The 24,409-nt window shown below is 38.4% G+C and overlaps 1 protein-coding gene across 1 annotated transcript in view; it reads right to left on the bottom strand.

Moving 5' to 3' along the window:
- Positions 1–607: 607 nt before the first annotated feature.
- LOC107201059 (sodium channel protein type 5 subunit alpha-like) overlaps positions 608–24,409 on the bottom strand; it is a 33,718-nt gene continuing 9,916 nt past the window's right edge. Inside the window, exons 8-27 of the mRNA XM_033520148.1 lie at positions 23,811–23,952; positions 23,151–23,348; positions 21,915–22,097; positions 20,984–21,385; positions 20,110–20,239; positions 18,077–18,315; positions 17,540–17,740; positions 16,437–16,790; positions 14,308–14,745; positions 13,273–13,419; positions 12,042–12,162; positions 10,829–10,983; positions 10,022–10,195; positions 9,704–9,811; positions 8,027–8,305; positions 7,375–7,428; positions 6,353–6,494; positions 5,723–5,823; positions 5,036–5,306; positions 608–3,626 (exon numbers count right to left, since the gene is read on the bottom strand). Of these exons, the coding sequence (XP_033376039.1) occupies positions 2,428–3,626; positions 5,036–5,306; positions 5,723–5,823; positions 6,353–6,494; positions 7,375–7,428; positions 8,027–8,305; positions 9,704–9,811; positions 10,022–10,195; positions 10,829–10,983; positions 12,042–12,162; positions 13,273–13,419; positions 14,308–14,745; positions 16,437–16,790; positions 17,540–17,740; positions 18,077–18,315; positions 20,110–20,239; positions 20,984–21,385; positions 21,915–22,097; positions 23,151–23,348; positions 23,811–23,952 (5,038 nt within the window). The 3' untranslated portion in view covers positions 608–2,427. The remainder of the gene's footprint in view (positions 3,627–5,035; positions 5,307–5,722; positions 5,824–6,352; positions 6,495–7,374; positions 7,429–8,026; positions 8,306–9,703; positions 9,812–10,021; positions 10,196–10,828; positions 10,984–12,041; positions 12,163–13,272; positions 13,420–14,307; positions 14,746–16,436; positions 16,791–17,539; positions 17,741–18,076; positions 18,316–20,109; positions 20,240–20,983; positions 21,386–21,914; positions 22,098–23,150; positions 23,349–23,810; positions 23,953–24,409) is intronic.

Raw genomic sequence — 24,409 nt, 5'->3', positions numbered from 1 at the left:
AATCTGACCAACAGTTAACTTCTCTGACAGTAAAAAAATATTCCTCCTGGCACACAAACTGGCAGAGATGTGTGGCATCACATTTAGGCATGGATGTGTTTCACACAATCTCCTGGGAGGATGTGGTACCAGGGCTGTTCTGTGCACCCCCAAATCCATGAGAATGATGCATGTGGCTCATTACTGCTCCTCAATGCATCCTGCACATCTTGGGAAGCTGACACTGAGCAGGCTGGAGCTGGGGAACACCATCCCACCAGTGCCATGTAGTCAGCTCCTCAGCTGTGGTTGTTCATATGCTGTGAAAGTGGTTAAAAAATAATTTTAGCCTCATAAACCCATTTAATTTCATTAATTCTTTTATAGTTGTTAGATATATTTGTTTTATTTGAAGGAATAGAGCCCCTGGGTTCTAAAGGCACAGAGCTGTTGACTTGTCTGGTATAACACAGATTCACTGTACACCTACCTTAAAATCTGAGGGAGTATTAGTCAAAACTAATTAAAGGTGCTACATTTTAGAAATGGCTGGGGAGAAGCTAAAGGAATACCACAGATGAAACTAAAAGGTACTATAAATATTATTTATTTGCATCAGTAGTCAGACAATATTAACTGAAAACAGAGTCTCGTTATCAGGTGTAATCTACCATCCATAGTAAAAGAGAATTTCTGTCCAAAAAGCTCACAATCTGAAGAGATGGAAAACACAGGAGAGGAAAGCAACACAACACATGGGAATATAACTGCTACCAGAGAGAAGGGGCATTCAGGAGAGAAGAAAACTTGCTGCAGGCTGCAAACAAGTGCACAGCAGGTCCCACTCAATCACTGGGTTCTCCTCTGGCTGAAATCAGTGTGGAGGGAAAATCTCACTGGAGCCTTGCCAGAACCTGCCAAACCCAACAGTGATCACAGAGCTGCAGCCTTGAAACTAAGAAAAATAAAAAGCATCTTAAAAATGTTAGTGTATGGAAGAAATTAAAATGTCAGGGGTAATTTGTGACATCTTGTACGAGAGAAAAGGAAAAACACAACAGTCCTTAGACAGCAAGGTGCATCAGCCGGACGTAACTCCAAAGTAAATATACAAAGGACAAAAGATTAAGTAGTGTTTGGACATGTGTTTATCTGAGAAGCCTGAGCTATAAGGATGTGAAGAAAAAGGACTTCATAAGGAAAATGTGGTGAGATGAGAAACCATGAGAGCCCATCTGCACACGTGGTTCCATGAGAAGAAGAATTTGTGATTACATCCTCAGTCTTTCATTAACCCCAGATCCAAGTACTTCAACCCAGATTTCCTGATTGCCTACATTACTCATAATTTGGTTTCTTCTAACCTGTGTAGGAGAGAGAAGGCTGGTTCTCCCATCAGAGAAACACAGGCAGGAGGGAGAAAGGTTCCTACCTCCCAAGGGACACATCCAGGGCCGTAGATGATGTTCATCACTACAGCCACAGACACCTCTGGTGGGTCCCTTGTGGAGCTCCCCAGCCATGGTTTCTGATGTCTAAGGGAGTGTCTGAGGTGATATTACCAATTTCCAGCCAGTGTTATTTGTGTATCTCTTCTCTAACAAATTATCAAGAATGAACTTGAACACAAAACTCAACCATTAGGAGAAGTTTGAGGAAAGTTTGCAATAAACAAATTTTTACAGGGTGACTGAGGGTACAGCTGCCTTCACCTCACTGCCAGAGGAAACCAGGTCAAAAAAAAGAAACAAACCTTCCAGGCAAAACATAAAACAAGGTTTTGCTCTGCTCAGTATGACTTCTGTAATACTTGTATTTATTATTTCATTAAACTTCAGTAACACAACTAGGATAATGTACATGCCATGGTTTATTCTGTAAATTGATCACATGGGAAGAAGTCCACTACACTGTGGAATATCCGTGGATCATGCAGGGTCTCTGTTTGTGGCACATCTGTCCCCAAACATAAAAAAAAATGATTTAAAAAATCAACAGCAATTTGCTAAACAGGTTTATAATGATAGAGTCAGTTAAGAACGGAGTAAACTTTTTCTCCTTTCCATTCCTAAATTTATACACATATTAACATTCATTTCCTGTTCTCCAGTAGATCCACTGGTGCTTGGACTTTGCTTCCTGTACAGGGGAAGTATCAGCTGAGGTTGCCTTTCATTGCTATGAACATGTCACAGCACCCAGGCACTGTGAGACCTGCTTTGCAGTAAGATGCCATTGATCAAACAGATCCAAAACCTTTCTCTGCATAGGTAAATATTGAAGAAAACTGAACACAGCAGAGCCAAAGGCCATGATTCTCAGCTGCCATAATTAACTGATCACCATCAGCAGACCTGGTTTCATAGGGAGGCTGTCTCCACTGACATGTATTTACAATATCTTCTGTGAAAATTTAAAAATATTCTTAACAGCTTTGTCACCAATTAACTACTTAATGTCTGGAGATTGTTGATTGCCCGTTATTTCTCCATTTTCAACCACAAGATTGCCACTGCTCTCTCTTGTGACGCTGTCATACGATGGAGGGATGGACACTGAGGACGAAGTTTCAGACCTGTTAGGACTCCTACCATAATATGCACGCAGCATAGATGCAATGAGTCCTTTGTTTTCTGGAGCAGCATCTCCCAGAGTGTCAGAGCTGCAAGTTCTGCGCTGGCACAGGTGGGAAGCCTGTCTGAGGGAGCGCTGGAGCAGGTGACTCCTGTAGGCACGCTGGATCACTGTGGCCGACGCTTCCTCCTGCCTGTGGCTGAGCGTAGTCGATATTGGCTCGTAGGATTGTTTTGACGGATTGGCAGCCATGAATTTCTCCTCCATTTGTAGTTTCAGAGTATCCAGGTCCTCAGAATCTCCCAACACCCTCTTGGTGAAAGCAAACAAGATATCCAAGCAGTGTATCTTGTCCCCACTGACCACAGGCAGGTCCATTGCTGTGAGCTCAACTTTGTTTGGTTTTGGTACACGCAAAGGCTTAGGGAGAGCATCTGCAAAGTCTGAAAGTGCAGAGAAAGTTATAAACTGGGTTGCTTCAGGATCAAACTTCTCCCAGATTTCATAAAAGATATCAAAGTCATCTTCCCCTAAAGGCTCTGTACTCTCCTCAGTGGCAGCATTGAAGTTCTCCAGAATTACGGCTATATACATGTTTACAACAATGAGAAATGATATAATGATGTAACTTACAAAGTAAATAATACCTATGGCAGGTTTGCCACATTCACCAATGGTACCATTTATGTTTGGATCACAGAATGGTGGCCCAGTGTTTAAAATAGGACTGAGAAGACCATCCCAGCCAGCTGATGTGGTGATTTGGAAGAGACAGAGCATGCTGTTAGCAAAGGTTTGGAAGTTGAACATGTCGTCAATGCCATCTTCCATCTTCACATAGGCAAAGTTAGCCATGCCAAAAATGGCATAAATGAACATGACCAGAAACAGCAAGAGGCCAATGTTGAACAGGGCAGGTAGGGACATCATTAAGGCAAAGAGCAGAGTTCGAATTCCTTTGGCTGCCCGGATGAGTCTCAGGATCCGGCCAATCCGAGCCAAACGAATGACTCTGAAGAGTGTGGGTGGTAAGAAATGTTCAAAGGCTTTGCCAATGCTAGAAAGCAGCAAGGCTGAAAAAGGGAGGATAACAACTTGTTAGAATATCATATTTTTTCTTAACTAGTAAAGAGGCTGTAATGATAACATATTCACAGCTCAAAAATATCTGATCTGTTTGCTAAGCCCTACCAGAACAACTTTTAGGAGAAGCTGAATTGAAATAATAGTTGCTGAAATCAGTAATTATGGTCTACACTCTTCAGCCATCAGAGGACAGTCCCTGTTGCACTGAAGATGACAAGGAATTTTTTGTGTACAACTTCAAATATCTGTATCAGGTGACATTTGAAGACTGATGGTTTTCTTTGACTCTGGTTACATGAATATTTCAGCAGATTCAAGTTGCCTTCTACATTTGTCTTCAAATACTGACACTACAAAGCTAAACTAAGAAAACAAGATATAATGCAATGTCATGGTTATCATTTAGATAATATAGGCAAGATATGTAGAAGCAAACAGAGTGATGAACATAGAAGTTGTGCATGCCACTCTACAATGGCTTTTGGTTCATCCAGGGACAGAGCTACACATGGATGTTATTTTTCCTTTGTTTGAATGAAATAAATGTCATCTAGTAGCACTAGAAGAGGCTTGGCTTTTCTAAGTCTAGCTGATTTGGATACACTTTTTCTGTATTTACAATCCAGAAATTTAATTTCTCAAGAAAGAGCCATAGTCTTACTGGAATCTTACTGACCCAAAACATGAATCATAGTAAAATGAAATATCCTTCTTCCACTAAATGCCTGTTGCTAGGGCAGTACTAGCCCTGGGAATAGTTAAATTGGCAGGAAGCTCAAATTTGCAACAGAGCTCTGTACCCCATTCCTCCACTGCAATCCCTTAAAAACAAACAAACAAACAAACATTTTTGGTGATCTTTTCTATGGTGTTACAAAGTGGGGACCCTTATTTTCAGTTAGCAATGCCTAAGTTTACAGAAACTGGATTCTACAGGCTATAATCTAATTCCAGTCTTCCTATTCTATACATATTCCAGTATTCCTATTTTTCTATACATTTCAGTCATATGTCAAAAACTCCTATGACAAAACCCAATAACTGATTGGATTGAATATTTCTTAGTTGATGCTAAATCTGTGACAATGGAAATTATCATGTAATGTGATACTGCTATGATGGGTTATTCATTCTGTGTTTCAGATGAGACCAAAAAAATCCTAAAGAACCATTGAAAATATAGACACACTTTTACTAAAGGAATTGTTTCAAATCTCATTTAATATTGTTTAATATAATCTTAAGGCTGGTTGCTTATTTTTTCCTTTAGACTTTACAGTATTACAACTTACATTTCAATGACTATTTGCAGTTAAAAAAAATTTAACTACTTTTTTCCTCTCTAAAAAGAATAATAATTGATATAGTAAAGAATTTTCATGACAATTTTACTTACCAACAAGTGACATAATAACAACAACTAAATCAAATATGTTCCAGGCATTTGAGAAATAGTACTGCCTCAGAGCCAGCAATTTCAGCACACATTCTGCAGTAAAGATGGTAACGAAGAGTATATTGATTTTGCTGAGGATGTTTGTCTTCGTTTCACTTTGCTCATAGGTCTCCACCATCATCGTGACCATGTTGAGGCAGATGAGACCCATGATGACAACATCAAACATTTGGGATGTTAAAATGTCGAAAAGAAAACCTTGGTATCTGTTCTAGAGGGGACAAGAAAAATACTTTTGACACCAGTTATGAAAATAAAGAGTGCCCATCCATACATGTTTCCAACATTTCCAATTTTTATGTCTCAAAGTCACTCAGCAACAATGAAATTGGAGAAACTGGAAAAAGGCAGAATACAAAAATGGTATTAAAAATCCCTTTCCATCCTGAAGTTTTATCAGTTCCAAGGTGAATATAAAACCCAGTAATATTTATGAAGAGAACTTAATAAATTTTTAACCTGTAAAATAATTCAGTCAACTTTTTGGTGTGGAACTGACTTTAGAGCATCGTGTATCAATGTAAAGATAACAGGAATAATATATATGCAATATATAAATACATGCATTTTTCAGTGAATTAAATTGTATTTTTGCAGTGCATTTTCTCAGTGAAGAATTCAGTTTACCAAGGGTCTTGGAATGGGTTTTTGAGGTTTCTTGGATCCCAGCTTTTTCATTGCATTGTAGTATTTTTTCTGTTCTTCTGTCATAAAGATATCTTCCCCACCTAAGTATACAAAGAAGTGTCACTGTTATTTGGTGAGAAGAAAAAGCATTATACCTAAAATGTCTAAAATTTCTGGAAATGGGCATTCCTTCGTTTTTTACACCTTCCTGTTACTGGCTCTTTTCATATCATGTGTCCAAAAAGTCAGTGGCACAAACCAGCCATTCACAAGAGTAGAAGTCTTGGTGTGAAACTCAGCTCACTCAAAAGGCATGCAGACAAAAATCATGGAAAGGATCAAATCTTTCCCTGGCTTCCCACGTGCTGGGCTTGCTGAATCTCCAAATCAGTCCTCAGAGGAGCTGTAGCAGACCACTTTTTAAGTAAACTGTTATGTTGAGTACCCCAAAATGAGTAAAATTTTAATTGGCTGTGAAATCTTTGGGGAAGATCTAGGTGTTCAGGTTACAGGGGGAAAGAAAGGAGAAAATTATTTATTGCAATTTAATTATTAATATTCTGGTTAATGCCAATAGAAGTTTTAGATTCCATGTGTAGGACCTTGTTCTCTAAAGCACAACCAATACACTTATCTTTTTCTTTTGCTGGTTGAAGTTGTCAATGATTACGCCAACAAAGAGATTCAGGGTGAAAAAAGATCCAAAGATGATGAAATTCACAAAGTAGAGATACATATACAGATTGTTCTCCATCTTTGGCTGATCATCTTTCTGCAAGAATCAGAAGCAACTTGAGAAATAACACACAGCAACGTGGGCCCAACTGAGAATAATCTTCATACTGAAACTCCTCTCAAAAATTGATTCCAGGAGGAGCTAAGATTTATAGCCTTACTGCTAATTGTGTTAAAAGTGATATAGTTTAAAACTAGCAAGAGTGCATAACACAAAATTTTGTTTGAATATTCTTGACATGATTTTCACAGGCACTGCAGAAACACCAGTTCAGTTCCTTCCAATAAGAACAGGAGCTGTGAACTTTTCAGTAGGTGAAAAATCAACTATGCAGAAGTCAAATTCCAAGCCCTTGTCATTAAAATTCTTGGCCTAGATATGTTGTTCTTTTAAAACCTCTGTGATGGCTATTATGAATAAAAACAAAATTGGAAGAAAAATAACTTTTCAAATTGAAGAAAAAAAAAGAAAAAAATTAAAACACACACACAAAACCACATAAATATATGAAAATACTACTATTAGCATTTTTAATATTTTATATATGATTTATATTTTCATATATAATATTAGTAATATTATAATATTAAAATACTTTAAAAATTCTTTTGTTCCTTTGAACTCCTGATGAAATTAAGACATCCTCTACATCTCAATTTATTTCCTTACTAATTCATACCACTTTGTTCTTTTTAAGCAGGAGGATCAAGAGCTGAAACCCTTTCCCCATTGCAACAGAGGAGCTTTAGGATACTATGAGTCATTTGCAGATTAAATGTTTACATCATCTGACTGAAAATAATTACTGGTAGTGTTTAGCACAGACAAATAGCAGATGTAGAAGTGCAAAACAAATACTACATTTGCAGAAAGCAGTAGCATTCACAAAAAATATGGTTTGAATACAGTGACTGACCTCTCGTGAATCTACTGCAGCATACATGATGTCCATCCAACCCTTAAATGTTGCCTGGAATGAGAATTATGGAAAATGTGTTGAACCTTGACCTTAAAAATCTTCCCATAATTTGCAATATCTGAATAATGATGACTGGAGAAGAGCCTTTGCTGAGTTCATATGCACAGAACACCAAGCTCTGGCTGCTGCTGCTGCGTGTGGCATTCTCAGCCTCATTAGGATATGAAAGCTCTCAAGGAGGAGACAGAACACTTTAACCTAGGATTCTGACAGAGCAAACCTTCATCAGCATGGCATTGAAGGCCATGCAACCCTCATGGCTGAACAAATGCACATTTTGACAGAAAAGGTCGCTATTTGCCCCAGAATTCCTTCTGAGATGGACTCTGGGTCTCAGGATCCTGAAACTGGTGGGAGCTGCAACAGCACTTGACCACCAAATGTTCCTTTATCACCTGGAAAATCACGGCAGGGTCTCCTCTGTCCCACTTTTCCCATTTCTGTGCATGAACAGCCAGCAACAAGGATATTTCCTTGCATGCTGCAGGATATTTCACTGCCTGCATCACCCTCAGAGATGAGTTAGGAACTGGTGAAAGGTCCAGGCCATCTGACAGGGTGCTGGCTACTGAGGACAAGCAGCACTTACCACCTGAAGAAGAGCCAGGTAGCCAGAGCCAACATTATCAAAATTGACTTTAACGTTGACCCAGAATATTTTTCCAGTGTTGTTATACATCCCACAGTCCGTTTTGTTATCGATCTCACTGCTTAATTTGGAATTCTCATCTGTCATATTGACACATTTCCCAAACTTCCCAGCAAAGAGGTTCACTCCCATGATGCTGAAGATGAGCCAGAAGATCAGGCAGACGAGGAGAACATTCATGATGGAAGGGATGGCTCCCAGGAGGGCATTGACCACAACCTTGGATGAAAAGGGAGAGAAAAATACATATCAGAAAAAGGATGAGCTCTGGTATCTGTAGGCAGTCACTTTATCATCTCTACAAACAAAAACCTGATGTTTTCCTTGTAAATACTAGTCACAGCTGAACATATCTTTAGTATCTGTTAGGCATTCAAAGAAATAGTTGATACTTCTTGGTCTTCTGTGAGACTCTACTACTAAAATGTAAGCCCACTCACTTTTTTTTTTACTTTCCCTTATTTTTTGGAACAGGACATAATCCATTTGTTTCTTTGTTTTAGACTTTTTTAACACAAGACTTCTGAAGTATTCATCCATGAGCACTAGTACAGAGGACAATTTTTAAGACTCTCAAAAGTAGTTCTGAAAAGGACACCAGAAATAATTCTCCACGAGTAATTTGCTTCATTTCTTTTTAGGGGATTATGATTGTGTTTGGGTACAGCCATAAGCCAGGTATGTTTTCTGTGCTAGGTGCTGCACAACCAGAGAAAAGTGTCCATGCAGATTTTAAATGTATGCTAAGACATAACAGATTGCTTCAAAAAACTGGGTAAGGGAATGGTGGAACATTTCTTTGGGTTTCACAGTGAAGGCAGTGAACTCATCTGTCAGGCAGCAAAGAAAAACTTGATGGACCAGCAGAAAAATTCAAAGGTTTTGTGGAAGTTTTTTGGAGACTGCCACACACATTCTTCATAGCAAGACAGAAAGTATGACATCCCCTGTTTCAATATCAAAATTTACTCCAGACATGGAAATTTTGATACATTCTGCTAATTAATTTAATGATATTTCTCTCTGTCTTCACAGTGTCAAGCTTACACCCACAGAATTTTCAGTCTCATTTCCAGAGTAAAAAATAGTAAATAAATGTGCTCTTTTGATGGGAAAATAAAAACTAGTGTTCTAGAGACAAACACTTTTGTTTTCTAGAAGAACTCTATTTGAAACAATAATTTGAGTAAAATACTTTTTAAGAGGCTACAGATTTTTGTAAATCCATCCATTACAAACTTTAAAAATTGATGTGACTCCTCTGAGTTAGCATGGTATCAGATTTCAAAAATTATAATTGTGCTCACAGTTCTTATTCTCCACGTTCTTCTTGCCTGTCTCAGTAAGGCAGGAACATGGGAATGAGCAGCAAGGGAACAAAGTTCCTCCTAGGCCATTTTTAGTTTCAACAGCACTTGGATCAATCACTCCAGGAAAGTCTGTAAGGAATGCCCACGTATGGAAGAGTGCAACCATGGGTCTCTTTAAAAATTCATTTTATAGTTCCTAAACTGATCTCTGGGTGAACATGTGAACTTCATAAAGACATAGTGGTGAGTCACAAACCTGCTATGTGCTCATCAGTTCTGACAAGCTTTAGTTTGCAATCAGTCTTACCCTCATCCCCTCAAACCGTGACAGAGCTCTCAAGGGCCTCAGAGCTCGCAGAGTCCTGAGAGATTTCATGGGGTCAAAGGAACTGCCAAAGAGGTTTACCAAAGAGACCTGAGTGGGAAGGAAATGGAAAAGTATTATCAGTGTCCTGTCATCTGCTTCCTTTATTTCTGTTAAAAAAAGCCAAAACCCAACCAACAAACAAAACCATGCTTTCAGTGCCTGGAGTACAGTAAAGGGCACTGTCTGACATTTACATCCAGAAAATAATCAGGGATTCTGCTGCTAAAACTGTGTAGGGACAGCAAAGGCTGAACTCACGCCTACAATGAGGAAGTCCAGCCAGCACCAGGCATTGGTGAAATACTTCTTGAAGCCATAAGCCACCCACTTCAGGAGCATCTCCAGGACAAAGATGAAAGTGAACATTTTGTCAAGAAATAACAATATCGCTTGAATTCTTTCTCTCTTGTGTATATGGATGTCTTCAAATGCCTGAAACCATAATAGATATAGATAGATGGTAAAAATCAGAAATTAACCTAGTACAATTAAAGTCAAGCAACCCCTTCATCATCCAATTTGTTTTAATACAGACCTGAACACCATTTGTTACTCAAATCTATGCCAGCTGATAAAATTCTCCCTGTGCCTTCCCTTTCTTTTTCTCTATATAATACAGCCCTGTGGATGCATCCTTCCTGCACAATGAAATCCCAGGAGGACAGTACATATTTTTAGAAATTTATATCGTAAAGTTTATCTATTGAAGAGAACTAAGTATTTTTTTTCCAAGTATTAAGAGTCATTTGTTTGCTTTAATGGTATAAAATCCCCTTAATGTTTCACAATTGTGACATAACTTCCTGAGAAAAATTCAGTATACAACCAGAAGAGAAACCTTCTGAGATTCATATATTCTTAACTTAGCTTATGCTCTCTAATAATTTTTAATAATATCAATAACAGATTTTCAATAATTAAAATGGTGAATAAACGACTGCTATTTGAAGACTCTTCCCTCATTATAAGTTCAAAGATATTCACTTTATTGCTAAAAACAACTTCTCTGGGTGCAAAGTAAAGCAAAAAATCCTTCATGAATACATGAAACTGTGCTACACCAACCAGGGCTCCACTGCTCAGAAGAATCATGAACACGATAAAGGATTCAAACCAGGAATGTTCAACAATCTGGTAGCAGGTTTTTCTCAGGTTCCACCAGGTTTCTCCTCCAAACTTTTCAGCACTGCCCAGGCAACAATGAATGTACCGAGCACAACCTGAGAGACAGCAAGGAGAGCATGGAAGGAAAGCACATGAATGAGAAGGCATGGCCTGGAAACTTCTGGGAGTGGGACAAAGTCAATGGTCACAGTTACTGCACCATTGTTGTTGGCTTTCTCTGCTTTACCAAAAGAAAAAACATGGGATACATCTAGTTTAATTTGCCTTGTAGCTCCTATTCATAAACACAGTAAGTAGAGCCCCTTTGGACAACTTTCCATTATTTCAAGATATTTCTGAGACACTGGACAAGGTCTCACTTATTTGGTGCTGGGCACACAAACTTCAGGGCCATGGGAAGAGTCTTGGTGTTACAAAAGCCTTTCTCAGTTTCTGCACACTCTTTGGAAAGCAGAGATGAGATTCTGTAACCCCAGTTTAGAAAGCCACCAAATTTGTCAGGATTGATATTATGAAGCCAGTGTTGTTACATATTAGATTAGGAAGAAATCATAAAAGTATTGAACACATCCTAGAACAATTTTCAAAGCTAGATATTGTCTGATGACTTTAAAAGTCCTCAGATTACTGGATGATATTTAAGGCCCTTTCCAACCCAAGTCATTCTATAATTCTCTAATCATCACCCTATAGAAATTAATCTTAGCAGCTTCTATTGCTCCTTTCACTCCTTTGAGATTGTTCATGAAATGTTATTCAAGGAATATTTTACTGCTGCAAAGTATTAATAAATCTGATGTGTAAAGTGACCACTGCCACTTGAGACATGATCCTACACACTTCTCTTATGTTAAAGCCCCAGAGTGATTTGGTTGTTGTCAAACTGAGTGAAATTCATCTCACCTCAAATCCTATTTTATTTAATGGGGTCTGTGCCAATCTCTTGGCCCACTTGGAAGGAACTGGCTTTTAGGGGTTTTATTTTTCATGTATCCCAGTCTCTGTGTTGACTAGATAAAAACTATTTAGTTTTTTTTTCAGATAACTAAAATTAACTGAAAATAATCTGACCCTACTGGCTCAGCATCACCAGATAAGCAAGCTGAGTTTTCAGTCTTCTCCCTTCCCAGCAGTGAAACCATGAGAGTCTTACCTTCTGGAAAACACTGTTCTGGAGTCTTGAAATCTTCAGAAAATTCTGGAATCTGTTTTAAAACATCTTCTGGGTTTGCCAGATCCACTGTGCTGGCTTCAGAAGAGCTGACACTGTCCAACTACCAAGCAAATAATATCAGTTATTGATTCTTTCTAATTCGGGTCCAAATGAATAAATAATCCATGAACAAATAAAACTCAAAATGTATGATGTTTATGTACTAATATTACTAATATTATTGGGTAATGGAGTTTTTTATTTTAAAAGATCTAAGCTTAGAAGTGGATCCAATATGTGCATTGAAATAGAGGCCAAAGCTCTGTAATTCCAATATCTATCTACGTGAACCAGATGTAACTGCCTAATCAGCTGGGAAATTGAAAAGCTTTTAAATTGCATATTAATGAATATGGTTCTCAAAACAGGAGAAATTACTTGGGTTAAAACCATGAAATCATGGAAAGATGCATTCACACAGGAGACCCAAATAAATATATCTGTTATCATGCCAGGAACTGAGCACCCATGATGGTATTTAGGAAGTGGAAATTTGAATCCTACCCTGTATTCTTCAGTTACAAAGCTTTTTTTCCATCCCATTAAATCAAAGACAATTTGTTATGAGTCAGCAGTTTGTTAGCAATTACTCTATGCTTTTGCTCTTTCATGTTTCCATAATGCTGTTTTTTATTTCTTAGAATGTGTTCTACATTCAAAATTATTTTAAAAGTACTGTGAACTGGTAACAATGATCTTTAATGACATAGAGAGAAACTCATTTCAAGCATTATGTTTCTTGAATCCAAGGTACTTAGGATACAGGTAGACTTGGTGGAATTTCCCACATGGAAGGTTATTTATCTCTCTTTAATTCCTTTTTTTAATCCTCCTTTTTTTTGGAGACAGAATTTAATAAATGGAAGGCATCAGAGAGTCTTTTATAACTTATTCAAAATTACTGCCAAAATTACATTGTAGTTTTCCCATTTCTACATGCTCTCTTTCCTATACTTATATTTTTCTTTAAAATAAATACCTAGAAACCCTTTGATTTGGCTCACAGAATTCCAGCTCCAGCATTGGCTCTTGTCCTGCCAGACCAGGTACTGCAAATTCAGAGCTTCTTATGCCCTAAACTTCTCTCTGGTAAATCCCTGAACAGGAATATGCCTGTGTTTGATCAGTATTGGAAAATCAACATCACTGAAAAAAAAAATTAAATTTTTACCTCTTTATCTTCTGGTGATGAGAGTTCACCCTTCCTGTCCTTTTCTAGATAAAGCAAACTGAATTCTTCAGAGGAAAATCCTGATCCTTTACTCCAGCTGCCTGAATTTTTTGCTCTGTCTCCCCTTTGCCTCAGTTGATTTTCATCCTGAAATTAATCTGTGGATTAGAGGGGCTTTCTTTTGCCTTTTTAGGGAGTGTACAAATCAGAGAGAAAAAAAACAATAATCTGTACATTTCATTTAAAGTGGGAATCTCCAGACAAGAGTTATAAGAAAGGATCATTTTGAGTCTCTGATTTTGCCTAAGGATAGAACTTTTTCCTAATAGACATGCAGCAAATGAAGGCATTTTGGTGACCTATTCAAAATTTAAATGAGAATTCTTAATTAAGAGGGAAATTTAAGGTGGGAAATTGTGATACCAGAATGACAACTGTGATTGAAACAGAACTGAAAAATTCATAAAGCACAAAGAAATAGGGTAAAGATGTGATGCAGTATAAAAAATATGTCCTTAGTAGAGCCACTCCATACTTAATCCCATCCACTTCTAATAATTACTACACACACAGCAAGGAAAAATACAAAGGATCAGAAATATAAATTCATGTTCTGAATCCATGATAATGTTCTGCATGCAGAACATGTATTTTTGCTCTTTTGTGCAAATAATACCAAAACAGTTGACATTATTCATAAATATTTACATTTAAAAATTACATGTTTGCCAAGGACTGCCACAATTACCTGTGTGCACCAAGTCAGCTAGAATTCCTGTGTAAATTTTCTTTTTAAACTATGAAAACATCTTGATTTTAAAGGTTTGAGATTCAAGATTAAAAATCAAGTGATGATTTACCCTTGCTGAAAATATTTTTACTTTTGGTTCTAGTTCAGGATTTTGTAACTCTCTGGAAATGGATCAACACACCCCACCCTGCTCTGCTAGAGATCATCTTCTCCTGCACATCCCTGCCTCTCTTCATCTCTCTCCACAATTCTACTGTTCCAACACAAATAAAGAAATCCATTACCTGTTTGCTGCATTCTGTGTCAGTAAATGTGCTCAGTTTATCATCATCTTCAAAACCCTCACTCGTATTCTCTGCCTCAGCAATAGGGACACAAACAAATATGTTGGGATTTCTAACAAAATCTTCAAGACCTGGGCACTTATCCCCGTTTTTCTCAATCCATTCATTATTGTAATTCTCTTTACAACTCTTTGTCTCTTCACTCTTGAACCCAAGTGAGTTTTGTGCAGTCAATTTGATTTTCTTCCTGTGCACTGTCTTTATCTGCCTGAGCTTCCTACAACAGGCATCCCACGTCGCGCTCTTGACAAAGTGGAATCCCTTGCGGATCCGAGCGAAGGCAATCCGAAGATTGTTCATCTCTCCATCATCCTCTGTTGTCTGGAGACTGTCAGCACTAAAAGAACTCAGCAGCAGTGCAATGAAAAGGTTGAGAACCTGAAAGCAATTGAAATAATAATAATAATAATAAAAATTAAAGTCCAGAGACCAGCATTCAGAAATCTGAATTCTAACGTTTGAAGAACACAGATGCTACCAAAGTTCAGTCTGTCCTGAGCAAAGCAAAACAAGGTGAAAAGGAAATGACGATGACTGATCACATTGTGGTTGATGAAATCAACTTCTCTGTCAGAAATTTCAATGTTCCCATTCCTCTCTCCTCAAAAAATGTAAGTCAAACTACAAGAGAAAGCAGGTCTGTATAAACACACATTATTTGTGTGTTTGAAAAAAACTTTTCAAAGGTTAAAGTGGTAACATAGACTCACATCCTGTCTGTTTAATAATTGGCTCTTCATTCTTCAAATTACAATTAAATCAGGCCTCTGTGGAGTTATTTCTGTGAGATCAGCTTCAGGCCCAGAAAATTCCTCAAATCTGCCACACTATCACAAAAATCAAAACCAAGAGAAACTCAAATTTCTCATTTTTAAGGACCTTCAAATAAAGGAATTTTTAAACCTCCATTTGGTTTTTGTTTCTTTGCTTTTAAGGGAACGTGAGAATTTAATTTTTCACTAGTATTTTGGTTTCTAATGAGTTCTGTGTATCTTAACTTTTATCATGTCAGAACTGGGCAGGTTACACCCCTGAGCCATCCAAGAACCACAGGCTGTGGAGAATAGCAGCTCTCCAGAGATCAATTCATCCCATCTGTCTTAGTTACTGACTTTTGGCTGGAATCAATCTCAGTCCCAGATACCTCTCTCTGCTTCCTTGGACCATAAGAAAGCCTGGACAAAAAGTGAGGGCTAAACATTTCATTGTTTTACAGTTTACATTATGTGATATAAATCTCACTCACAACATTTCATCACTGACATCAACCCTTGCAGTGTGAAACAGGCAGAACATTAAATACATATTTATTATCCTTTACATATGTGAATTCATCCACAGAGCAGAGATTCCCTATAAAAGTCTGCTCAGAGTTAAATATGTTCAGAATTTTTTTTTTACAATTAAGAGAAGTTTTCCATATGAAGGAAGGACATGAGGAGCAAAGTTACTAAAAGAAGATATTTATGATTTAGTCATCAAGAAAGGACAGCACAGGACCAAGGAAGGCAGGCTGTCCCTTATGTCCCAGCACAGAGTGTTGAGGCAGTGTAGCTTATGCCATTGCAAGGGTGAGCTCTTGGATATAAATATACTTTGAGATGCCTAAAAATAATCCAAATTTCTGTGGTAGCACTGCAGATTCTGCCATTTGCTGATAAAGAATTCAGTACTTGCATGAGGTCTTAAAAAAAATAAATAGAATTGATTTAGAGAGGGACTTAAGCACTTGGCCTAATTAATTCAAGCAGGTAAGCCATAAGCCTCACTGATTATTTACATCCAAATCCCAAGATAAGAAGAAACATTGCCTGTGGTGTATTTACTGCAAAGGTATTTCTCGTCACACTGCCACATGAAAAGGTCAAGTGATGCTGTGTGCAAAGCTCACAAAATGGGAAAATACAGACAATGGCTCAGAGGTGAAAGGAAAAAGAGGATTTTGCAGACTATAACATGCATAGGTAACTTTTCCACCTGTTTTTAAGGCAGCTGCCTTTTGTTGTCAGAACAGCCATTAACTGCAATCCACCACAGACAGGATGTGGAGAACACATTGAGAAACTTACCACCAAATTTCCTATCACCATCACCAGCAGAAAGACAACCAGACACAGGGATGGTTCAGCAACCACCATGCAGTCCCACATGGTCTCAATCCACTCTCCACACAGAATTCGGAAAATGACGAGGAATGAATGGAAAAAGTCCTTCATGTGCCAGCGTGGCTTGCAGTCTTTGCTTATTTTAGAGCAGTTGAGCACATAATTTCTCCCAAAAAGTTGCACCCCTACTATAGCAAAAATGAAAATGATGATTGCCAGGACGAGGGTCAGATTACTGAGTGCTCCCAGGGAGTTACAAATTATTTTAATTAGAGTGTTTAAAGTTGGCCAGGACTTTGCCAGTTTGAAGACCCTCAGCTGTGTAGCAACATAAAACATAGTGTTAGACATCAGTAGAGATAACTTATCTTTGCACCATGCAAGTCTACAATAACCAAATTACTGATATTCTGAACTATTCCAGCAATGCTACATTTGTGGCACATTAATACTTTAAAAAAGTATTTATTGATATTTTTTCTTTTGACTGGGCAACTCTGCAAACATAAATTAATCAATTAATTTGAGACCCTGATGAATGCTTGGCCCACACAGGCAGGTGTCCATGCAATGCTCTTTTTGTAGATTATGGTGCTTAATTTACATGTAAAGCAAGGGACCAAAAGCTCAGGGTCTGCTGTTGTAGCACTATGAAAAGAGTCTATATTTTGGCAAAGCAATTTAAATCAGTCCCTGGTATATGAAGTGGATGCCTTAACATAATTTCACACTTCTCTTTAAATATGGTTTATTTCTGGTTGTACACTGACACTTTTTTCTCTAATTTCCTGTGCTAGTTTTTAATTATTTGCATCAGTTTTATAACCTGTCCATTCTAGAATATTTTTTCCTTTGAATATTTCTCAGTGAATTCAAAAGAAACATATGTCTTAAACTCTGACTCTAACATCAAAAGGAGTTTGAGTTTGTTTGTTAAAGCCAAGGAAATAAAAATAATTGGGGTTAAAAAAATAGAGAAATAAATTCTTGCCTCCTAACTATAGAAATATTCTCTATTAAACTCACAAAATAAAATTTCATACAACTGAGCATGCGTGAAGCATTACCAGTCTGAAGGATCGTAAAACTGACAGGGTTCCTCCTTTTCGCCTTTCTTTCTTGCTTTTGTGTTTGGGGAAACTCAGTTCAACTAAACTCAGTGTGACAATGACACTGTCAAAAATATTCCAGGGCTGCTGAAAATAGTAATAGGGATCTAGAGCGATGATTTTTAAGATCATTTCTGCAGTGAAGATCCCTGTAAAAACCTGTGTGACAAAGAAACAGTAGCATTAGCCTGAAAGCAGCCATGAATTCATCTCTAGGTTGTGTTGCCTCAACATTCATGGACATGTTAATAAAACCCATGTTTATGCAGTCCTAATGCACTTGTGATTAAAATGGGAGGATTCTTTTCTGCCTTCTTAGGAGCATGCCAAAGCAGATGAAAAAATCTGTGAATCACCTCTAGCAGAAACAAAGTTTATAAATGCAGGGATTGCTAATTTTTAATTTTTACTGTTACTTTTTATGTTTTGAGTGAAAATACACATCAACCAATTAATTAATCCGAAGAAAAGCCACAGAGCTGAGAATTTGCTTACCAGGTTTCCTATGTTAAGCATGAATTTAAAAGTAGGTGACATATTATTGTGCTCCAGTGCCATGAACAAAGTGTTCATCACAATGCAAACTGTGATGGTGAGATCAAAAAAAGGATCCTTTATGAAAGCAGACACTTTTTCCTTGATTCTCAACCAAAATGGGCAACAGTCCCAAATTAGATACTTTAAAGCAAAGTTCTTCAGGCGTGGTGGGCATTTCTGCTGAGCTTCCACACGTTCTAAACGAAAAAGAAAATCCTTCTATCATTAGTTATCACTGAGCAAGATGGTGAAATAACAACTTCAAGAATTCAAAAGAGCAGAGAAGAAAAGAAAAATCTCTCATCTGTCACAGAACTTCCCTGTACTTTCTACCATTCATGTGGCTCTTACATCAGCTGATAAATGTGAAAACAAAAAATTCAGAGAAAATTGGATTCCAAATTCTTTTGTGAGCACTTCCTTCAGAAGCCTTTGGAAAGGGTTTTATTTGTCTCAGACTGGTACTACAATCATCTGACAATGCAGATATTTGTGATGCAGAGGCCTCACCGCAGCTCCTCCTGCTCTTGCAGGACAATAGAGCAGCTACAGCGCTTCCCACCGTGTCCTCACGGTGTCTGGGACAACGGCTGTGGCACACCCAACATCTTTTTGTCTCCCCTGACTCTCGAGGCAGTTTAAAGATTCAATGGGAGACAGGAATTCTGACTCTGGCAAATCCAAATTGCCTGAAATTTGGCCTTTGGCCTTTTCTATGGGAAAGGTCACACCCACCATTTCCCAGCTGATGCAAGCTCAACTCATCTCTATTTTCCACAAGTAGGACTTGGGACAGAAGCTGTTTTGTCTTTGTAATTTTCATCCTTTTAATCAAATCTAAAGCTCATAGCTTTTCTTTCTTTATTATTAATATTAATGAGCCCTTCAAAATACTCTTGACCCAGCTTAAGACCTGTGCAAATTCATTGACCAACTGAAACTAGCTTTAAATACAAGCACAGTAAGAATTACTCATCTGGTTTTCAGGGACCTGGAAGCTTTTCAGAAACAGATGAGCTGGATGTGACTCATATCCTTTTCTTAATTGGACCTGTCCTTGTTTTTTCCCCTCTGTTTAATTTTCATTTCTTCTCTCCCATGCTCAACACCTACACCTGTACCTACAGCACTTATTCCAGAGTGATCACTTTGACTCAGTTCTCACTCCAGGTCTACCTCTTGTCTTCCACTAGAGCTACAAGTCCTGTTCCACCCCAGTTCACAGCTGAAACTGTACAACAAAACCCACATCTTTTATGGATTACACTGCAAGGCAAACTCAACTGGATGTGTTTCAACCATGATTCTCCCAGGAAAAAATATTTTAAAAATTTAAGAAAAGGGACCTAAACAGGTACCCCCCTGTTCAATCCCATACTTGTAGTCCAAGAACTGGTGGTAGAGCTCCTCAAAAGGGCCAAAAGAAAACAAAAGTTCATCATCCTGGATTACTTGGACCGAAATTTTTCAGCAAGATCTGCAACTAAACTATCAGTCATCAAAATCACTGTCGCTGACTAACTCCCACCAAAAATTCACATGGGAAGGTAAATTAAAGTAATAAAACTGTGAAGTTAAGTATTCAATATCCAAGAATTGGCACAACTAATTTCACTTGCATAATCTTGTCAATTGTTGGATTTTGCATGCCTGTGAATACTCTGAATTCTGCCACAGACACAAAAGAAATCAGAGGATCGCGATGAAAAAAGTGTCCCAGACCAGCAGGTCAGATGATCAGAAATATCTTCCACCCACCCTCACCCCAACCCCCTTCACTCTCTCTCCTTCAAAATCAGCTTTTTCAATAGGCAAAGTGTGTGTGTTCCACTACATAGAGACTGTGTAACACCTTTTTTTCTAAAGGAAGACCAAACAATGAAATTCCTAACTACGTGCCTACAAATCTCTGCTAATCTTTAAGAGATTTTTTCTTATTTCATGGTAGCATTACTTTAGGGTTGAAATAAACTTAATAAGGAACCACTTACCCTCCAAGACACTGGTAATTATGCTGACTACACTTGCTGCCCTTTGTCTGTGAAGAGCTTCATTAAAGTGCTCCACTGACAGATGAGGAGGTAAATGCATCATGCTGCTCTCATCATGCACAGCTGGCTGCTCAGAGAAGTAAACACGATTAGGGAGATACCACGGGAGTGAAATGAGCCAGGATGTGATGATGGGTAACTGTGAGAGTTAATAGGAGCAATGACACGCAGCCAAATAAATGTACGCTTTTACAAGGTGTAATTGATGGTGAGATTAAAGGTCCTACTCTGTTCTGGGGCTGCAGTGAATGGATCCTGGAAGTGCATAACATGGGACAAGCACAGCCTTGGAAATGAGTGTATGAGGGGAAATAGGCCTAGGAATTATTCAAGAGAATAATGGAATAGGAGAAGAGTGAAAGATAAATAGGGGAAATTGGGGAACTTACAGGCAAAGCTGCTGCATGATGCTGAAAGGGCTAGGAACAGCAACAACAGGTAAAAAAATAAAAAGAAAAAAAAAATCACAGGTATTCAAAATTACATCCCTGGGTAGCATTATGATAAAGAGACTCTTGGGTGGCTTGTAATTTCAGCACTAGGAACATTTCAAACTATGTTAGTACAATTAATGAATAACAGAAATGCAAGGTTTACAACAGGAAGGCTAAAAATCTAATTTTCAGGAAGTGTCAGACTGTTGAAAACCAGTTTCTACAGACAGCTGAAAAACTGCCGTATCAGTATGCTTGAGTTGGCATCACTGTGCGCCATTAAGGTGAAACTCTTAAAACAACAAAAACACCCCAACCTTGCCACTGATTGATAAACCACATTATAAAGCAAATATTTAAAATATTCTATTTTTCCTTACCAGACCCCTTTTTCCCAAGTCTTCCATGACTGGTGGAAGCATGGCTCCATCAGAGGACACCGGATCTTGGCTGTGCACCCTGCTGCTCCCTCCTCCCATGCCCATCCCCACCCCAAGGAGGCCATCCACGTTGTCCCCCTTGCTGCTGCGCGCACAGTTCGGGGTGGCGGGGTGGGAGCTGTGGCCCCGTTGGCTTTGCAGGCTGGGGCGTCTTCCCATCTGCGCCCCCGACAGCGACTGGCAGCGGGGTTTGTGTCCCCTGGGACTGCGGGGGTCCTCGTCACCCAAACCCGCTCCGGGATCCACCTCCACGGAGGGGATTTGGAAGTTGAAGACGCTCCCGTGGCTCAGCCGGCGCTTGGCCTCGCTGGCGTTGGGGCCGTACACCAGGCCCAGGAGAGACTGGAAGCCCAAGGAAAGCAAAACAGAGAAGAACAGCATAATATCATCAAATACATCTGGGGAAGCTGTAATTATTAACATTTGCTATCTACCACTGTGAGTCCAAAACTCTTATTTGATTTAGATTTTTCAGCAAGGATTATGTTTAGATTCTCAACAGCAGATAATAAAACTTTATGAGCTATACCAGCTATTTTTGAGATAAGCTTTATACTTATATTTTAAGAATTAAATTTTTTGCAGAGAATGATGGTATAAAAGCTAAGTTCTGATAGTCATTGACTTCTTTTTATTTCTCATTGTTATAGAAAATTTATTTAACTATTTTAACTTTGCTTTCATCCTCCATTTATGATACTTTTTCAAATTAATTTTTACATCTAATTCTTTTTTATCCCACATTTTGTTTATTTTAAAGACTTAAGAGTGATACGTGTTTGTAATGGGATTTTGTTTATGCTTTCAAGCCATTAAATTTAAAATAAAATTAGAAAAGCTGTAAGGATCTCAGATTCAAATAATAGATTACCAACTTTCGTTGACTATCTGGGAGCTGTGACTTGGGGAGTTCTTCTTCTTCTTCATTATCTTCTCTCCCCAAAGATTTATTTCTCTTTTTCCTATTGCTCCTTTCTTTGATTTCTTTGGATGACAGAGAAGAGGCTTCAAAGGAGCTGAGTGATAGGATATCAATCCCTTTAATACCCAGCGACTGAAATTCAAAGAAAAACATAGGTGATATTTTTCTGGGTGCTTTGAATAAAAGCAGAAAGAAAGCACTTCTTTGCTCTAAATTATTATTTCCTGTTAACAATTTGTGTTTCACAAAACTCATTAAAAATCTTCAAATATATGATAATGCTGAAAGAAAGAGGAGATTCCCCCACATATGGAGCACTGAACAATTTTCTATTTGCAGTGTGTTCTATGATCACATGTTCTGGGCCTGCCAGAGGCAAGATAATCACATTATAGCTCCCACTCCTCCATATGGCAAATTTGCTTACAATAAAAATGCTCAGTTTGAAAATAATGCAGTAGAATATATCATTTCTCCAAAATAAATCTTCAAATCATAATAAAATTATTTCTTTGTATTGGGGATCCTTGGGACTATATCCACAGTGTGGATGATTTTCCTTCCCATGCTGAATTCAGGGTGATATTTTAAAAATACAGGAGTATTCTGTTCCAGAAGTTTCTGTGCTATTTAAGTTACCAAGAGATTTTTCATTCAACTACAATAGGTTTTGGCTCAGATGTTGATGCAGCAGAATTACTGTATGTTTCTTTTCTCAGCAGCCCAAATGACAAAATAGAATAAAAAAAGAACTAAAAAACAACTACATTTTCTTTTGGAAGCTGCTGGTTGACGGAATTTTATGTTTTCCAGATTTAAAAATACTGCTTTTCTTTAAGTAACATTGATCTTTAATGTTTTTTATCCAGAATAAAAGTCATTGTTTCACAGGAAACATACACAGTTGAACAAGGAGTTGTTGTGCAGCTCCAGGAATCACTAATTTCAGTAAGTCATCACTTGCTCCTGCTTCCATGGGTGGTTTTTATATACAGGTGTACACAGGGGATGAAGCTTTTTTTTATGTCTTGATGGGGCTTTGAGGAACCTGGTCTAGTGGAAGGTGTCTCTGGCCATGGCAGGGGCTTGGAATGAGATGATCTTTATGGTCCCTTCCAACCTAAACCAGGCTACGTGACCAGAAATAGAATGAGACAAACACTTGCAAGAGAATAATTCACGTACCTCTTGCTCCTTCTGCAGTAATTCCATAGCTTCCCGAAATTTCCTTTCCTTTGCCTCAGTTTCAGCAATGGTGGCCTTGTTCTGGTCCTCGTATGCCATTGTTACTACAGCCAGAATCAAGTTGACTAGATAAAATGAGCCCAGAAAGATGACCATCATGAAGAAGACTACATACACCTTCCCAGAAGCTCTGAGGGTCTGCAAGCAACACACCCCAGAGATAAAACATTACCACAAAAAATACCAAGTAGGCTTTCAATGTGTCTCTGAAAGTCTTTAAAAGCACTGAGCTTCCTAGACACAGTGTTTCAGGAAGCTTAAATGGAATTAGAAATTTCTTCGCTATTCTTCCCTGTCTTCCTCCCTCCTCCTACACCCTCACATGTGTATCATTGATCGTACATCCCATGAAGACAATCAAGGAGGCACTTCTACATTTTTGAAGGACAGTACAGAACCCTTTTAGGATTTTTCTCCAGGAGCAGGATGAAAGGGCTGGGAAGCATTTCAGCATCTCTTTCCTAGGAGTCACAGGCAGGAGGGAAGATGTGGGCTCAAAGCCTTGCAGCTACTGCTTTTATTTGAGGTTTCTTGTCCTCCCTACACATTTTCTGCTTCAACTGATGAAGATCAGTTCTGAACCATGCACAAAGCTGGTACCTGTTGGTACAGACGCTCCCAGTAGTCCTGAGTCATCAGGCGGAATAAGGAAAGAAAAGCCCAGCCAAATGTATCAAAACTGGTGAAACCATAATCGGGGTTTGGCCCAATTTTACAGCATTTATATCCAGGAGGACAGACCCTAGAATTCATAACAAAAAATGGAGCAGATAAATGTGCAGATTTCAAGGAAAACTTCAGCTTTATGTAAGAGTTCTGATTATCTTTAAGCTCTGCAGTTCATTAGATTGCAAAACAATTTTCTACTCCAGGTAATATTGGCTGGAAGAAGGGATGGAAAGAGCAGCACCCACAATCCAGAAACAAAGGAAGAAGACAGGCTGGAGCAGATCACCATCCCAGGACAGTCCCCTCATTACCAATCCTCATCCCCTTCCCCTCACTGAAAAGCAGCCACATCTCCCTCCTTCCCCAAACCTGCCCTCCAAAATTCATGTTTTGTTTTTCCACTTTAATGCTCATGAGCCTTCACAGAGAGGAATGTCTGTCCTGTGTTATATCTCAGATATTTCACATTTTCAGTTCTCTCATACATGGGAAAGAGGAAGACAATACTTCAAGAAAGTCTAAAAGACTAA

This window comes from Parus major, chromosome 2, assembly GCF_001522545.3.
Source record: "Parus major isolate Abel chromosome 2, Parus_major1.1, whole genome shotgun sequence".
NCBI classification, from domain to species: domain Eukaryota; kingdom Metazoa; phylum Chordata; class Aves; order Passeriformes; family Paridae; genus Parus; species Parus major.
This window is presented reverse-complemented; position numbering and strand designations above follow the sequence as displayed.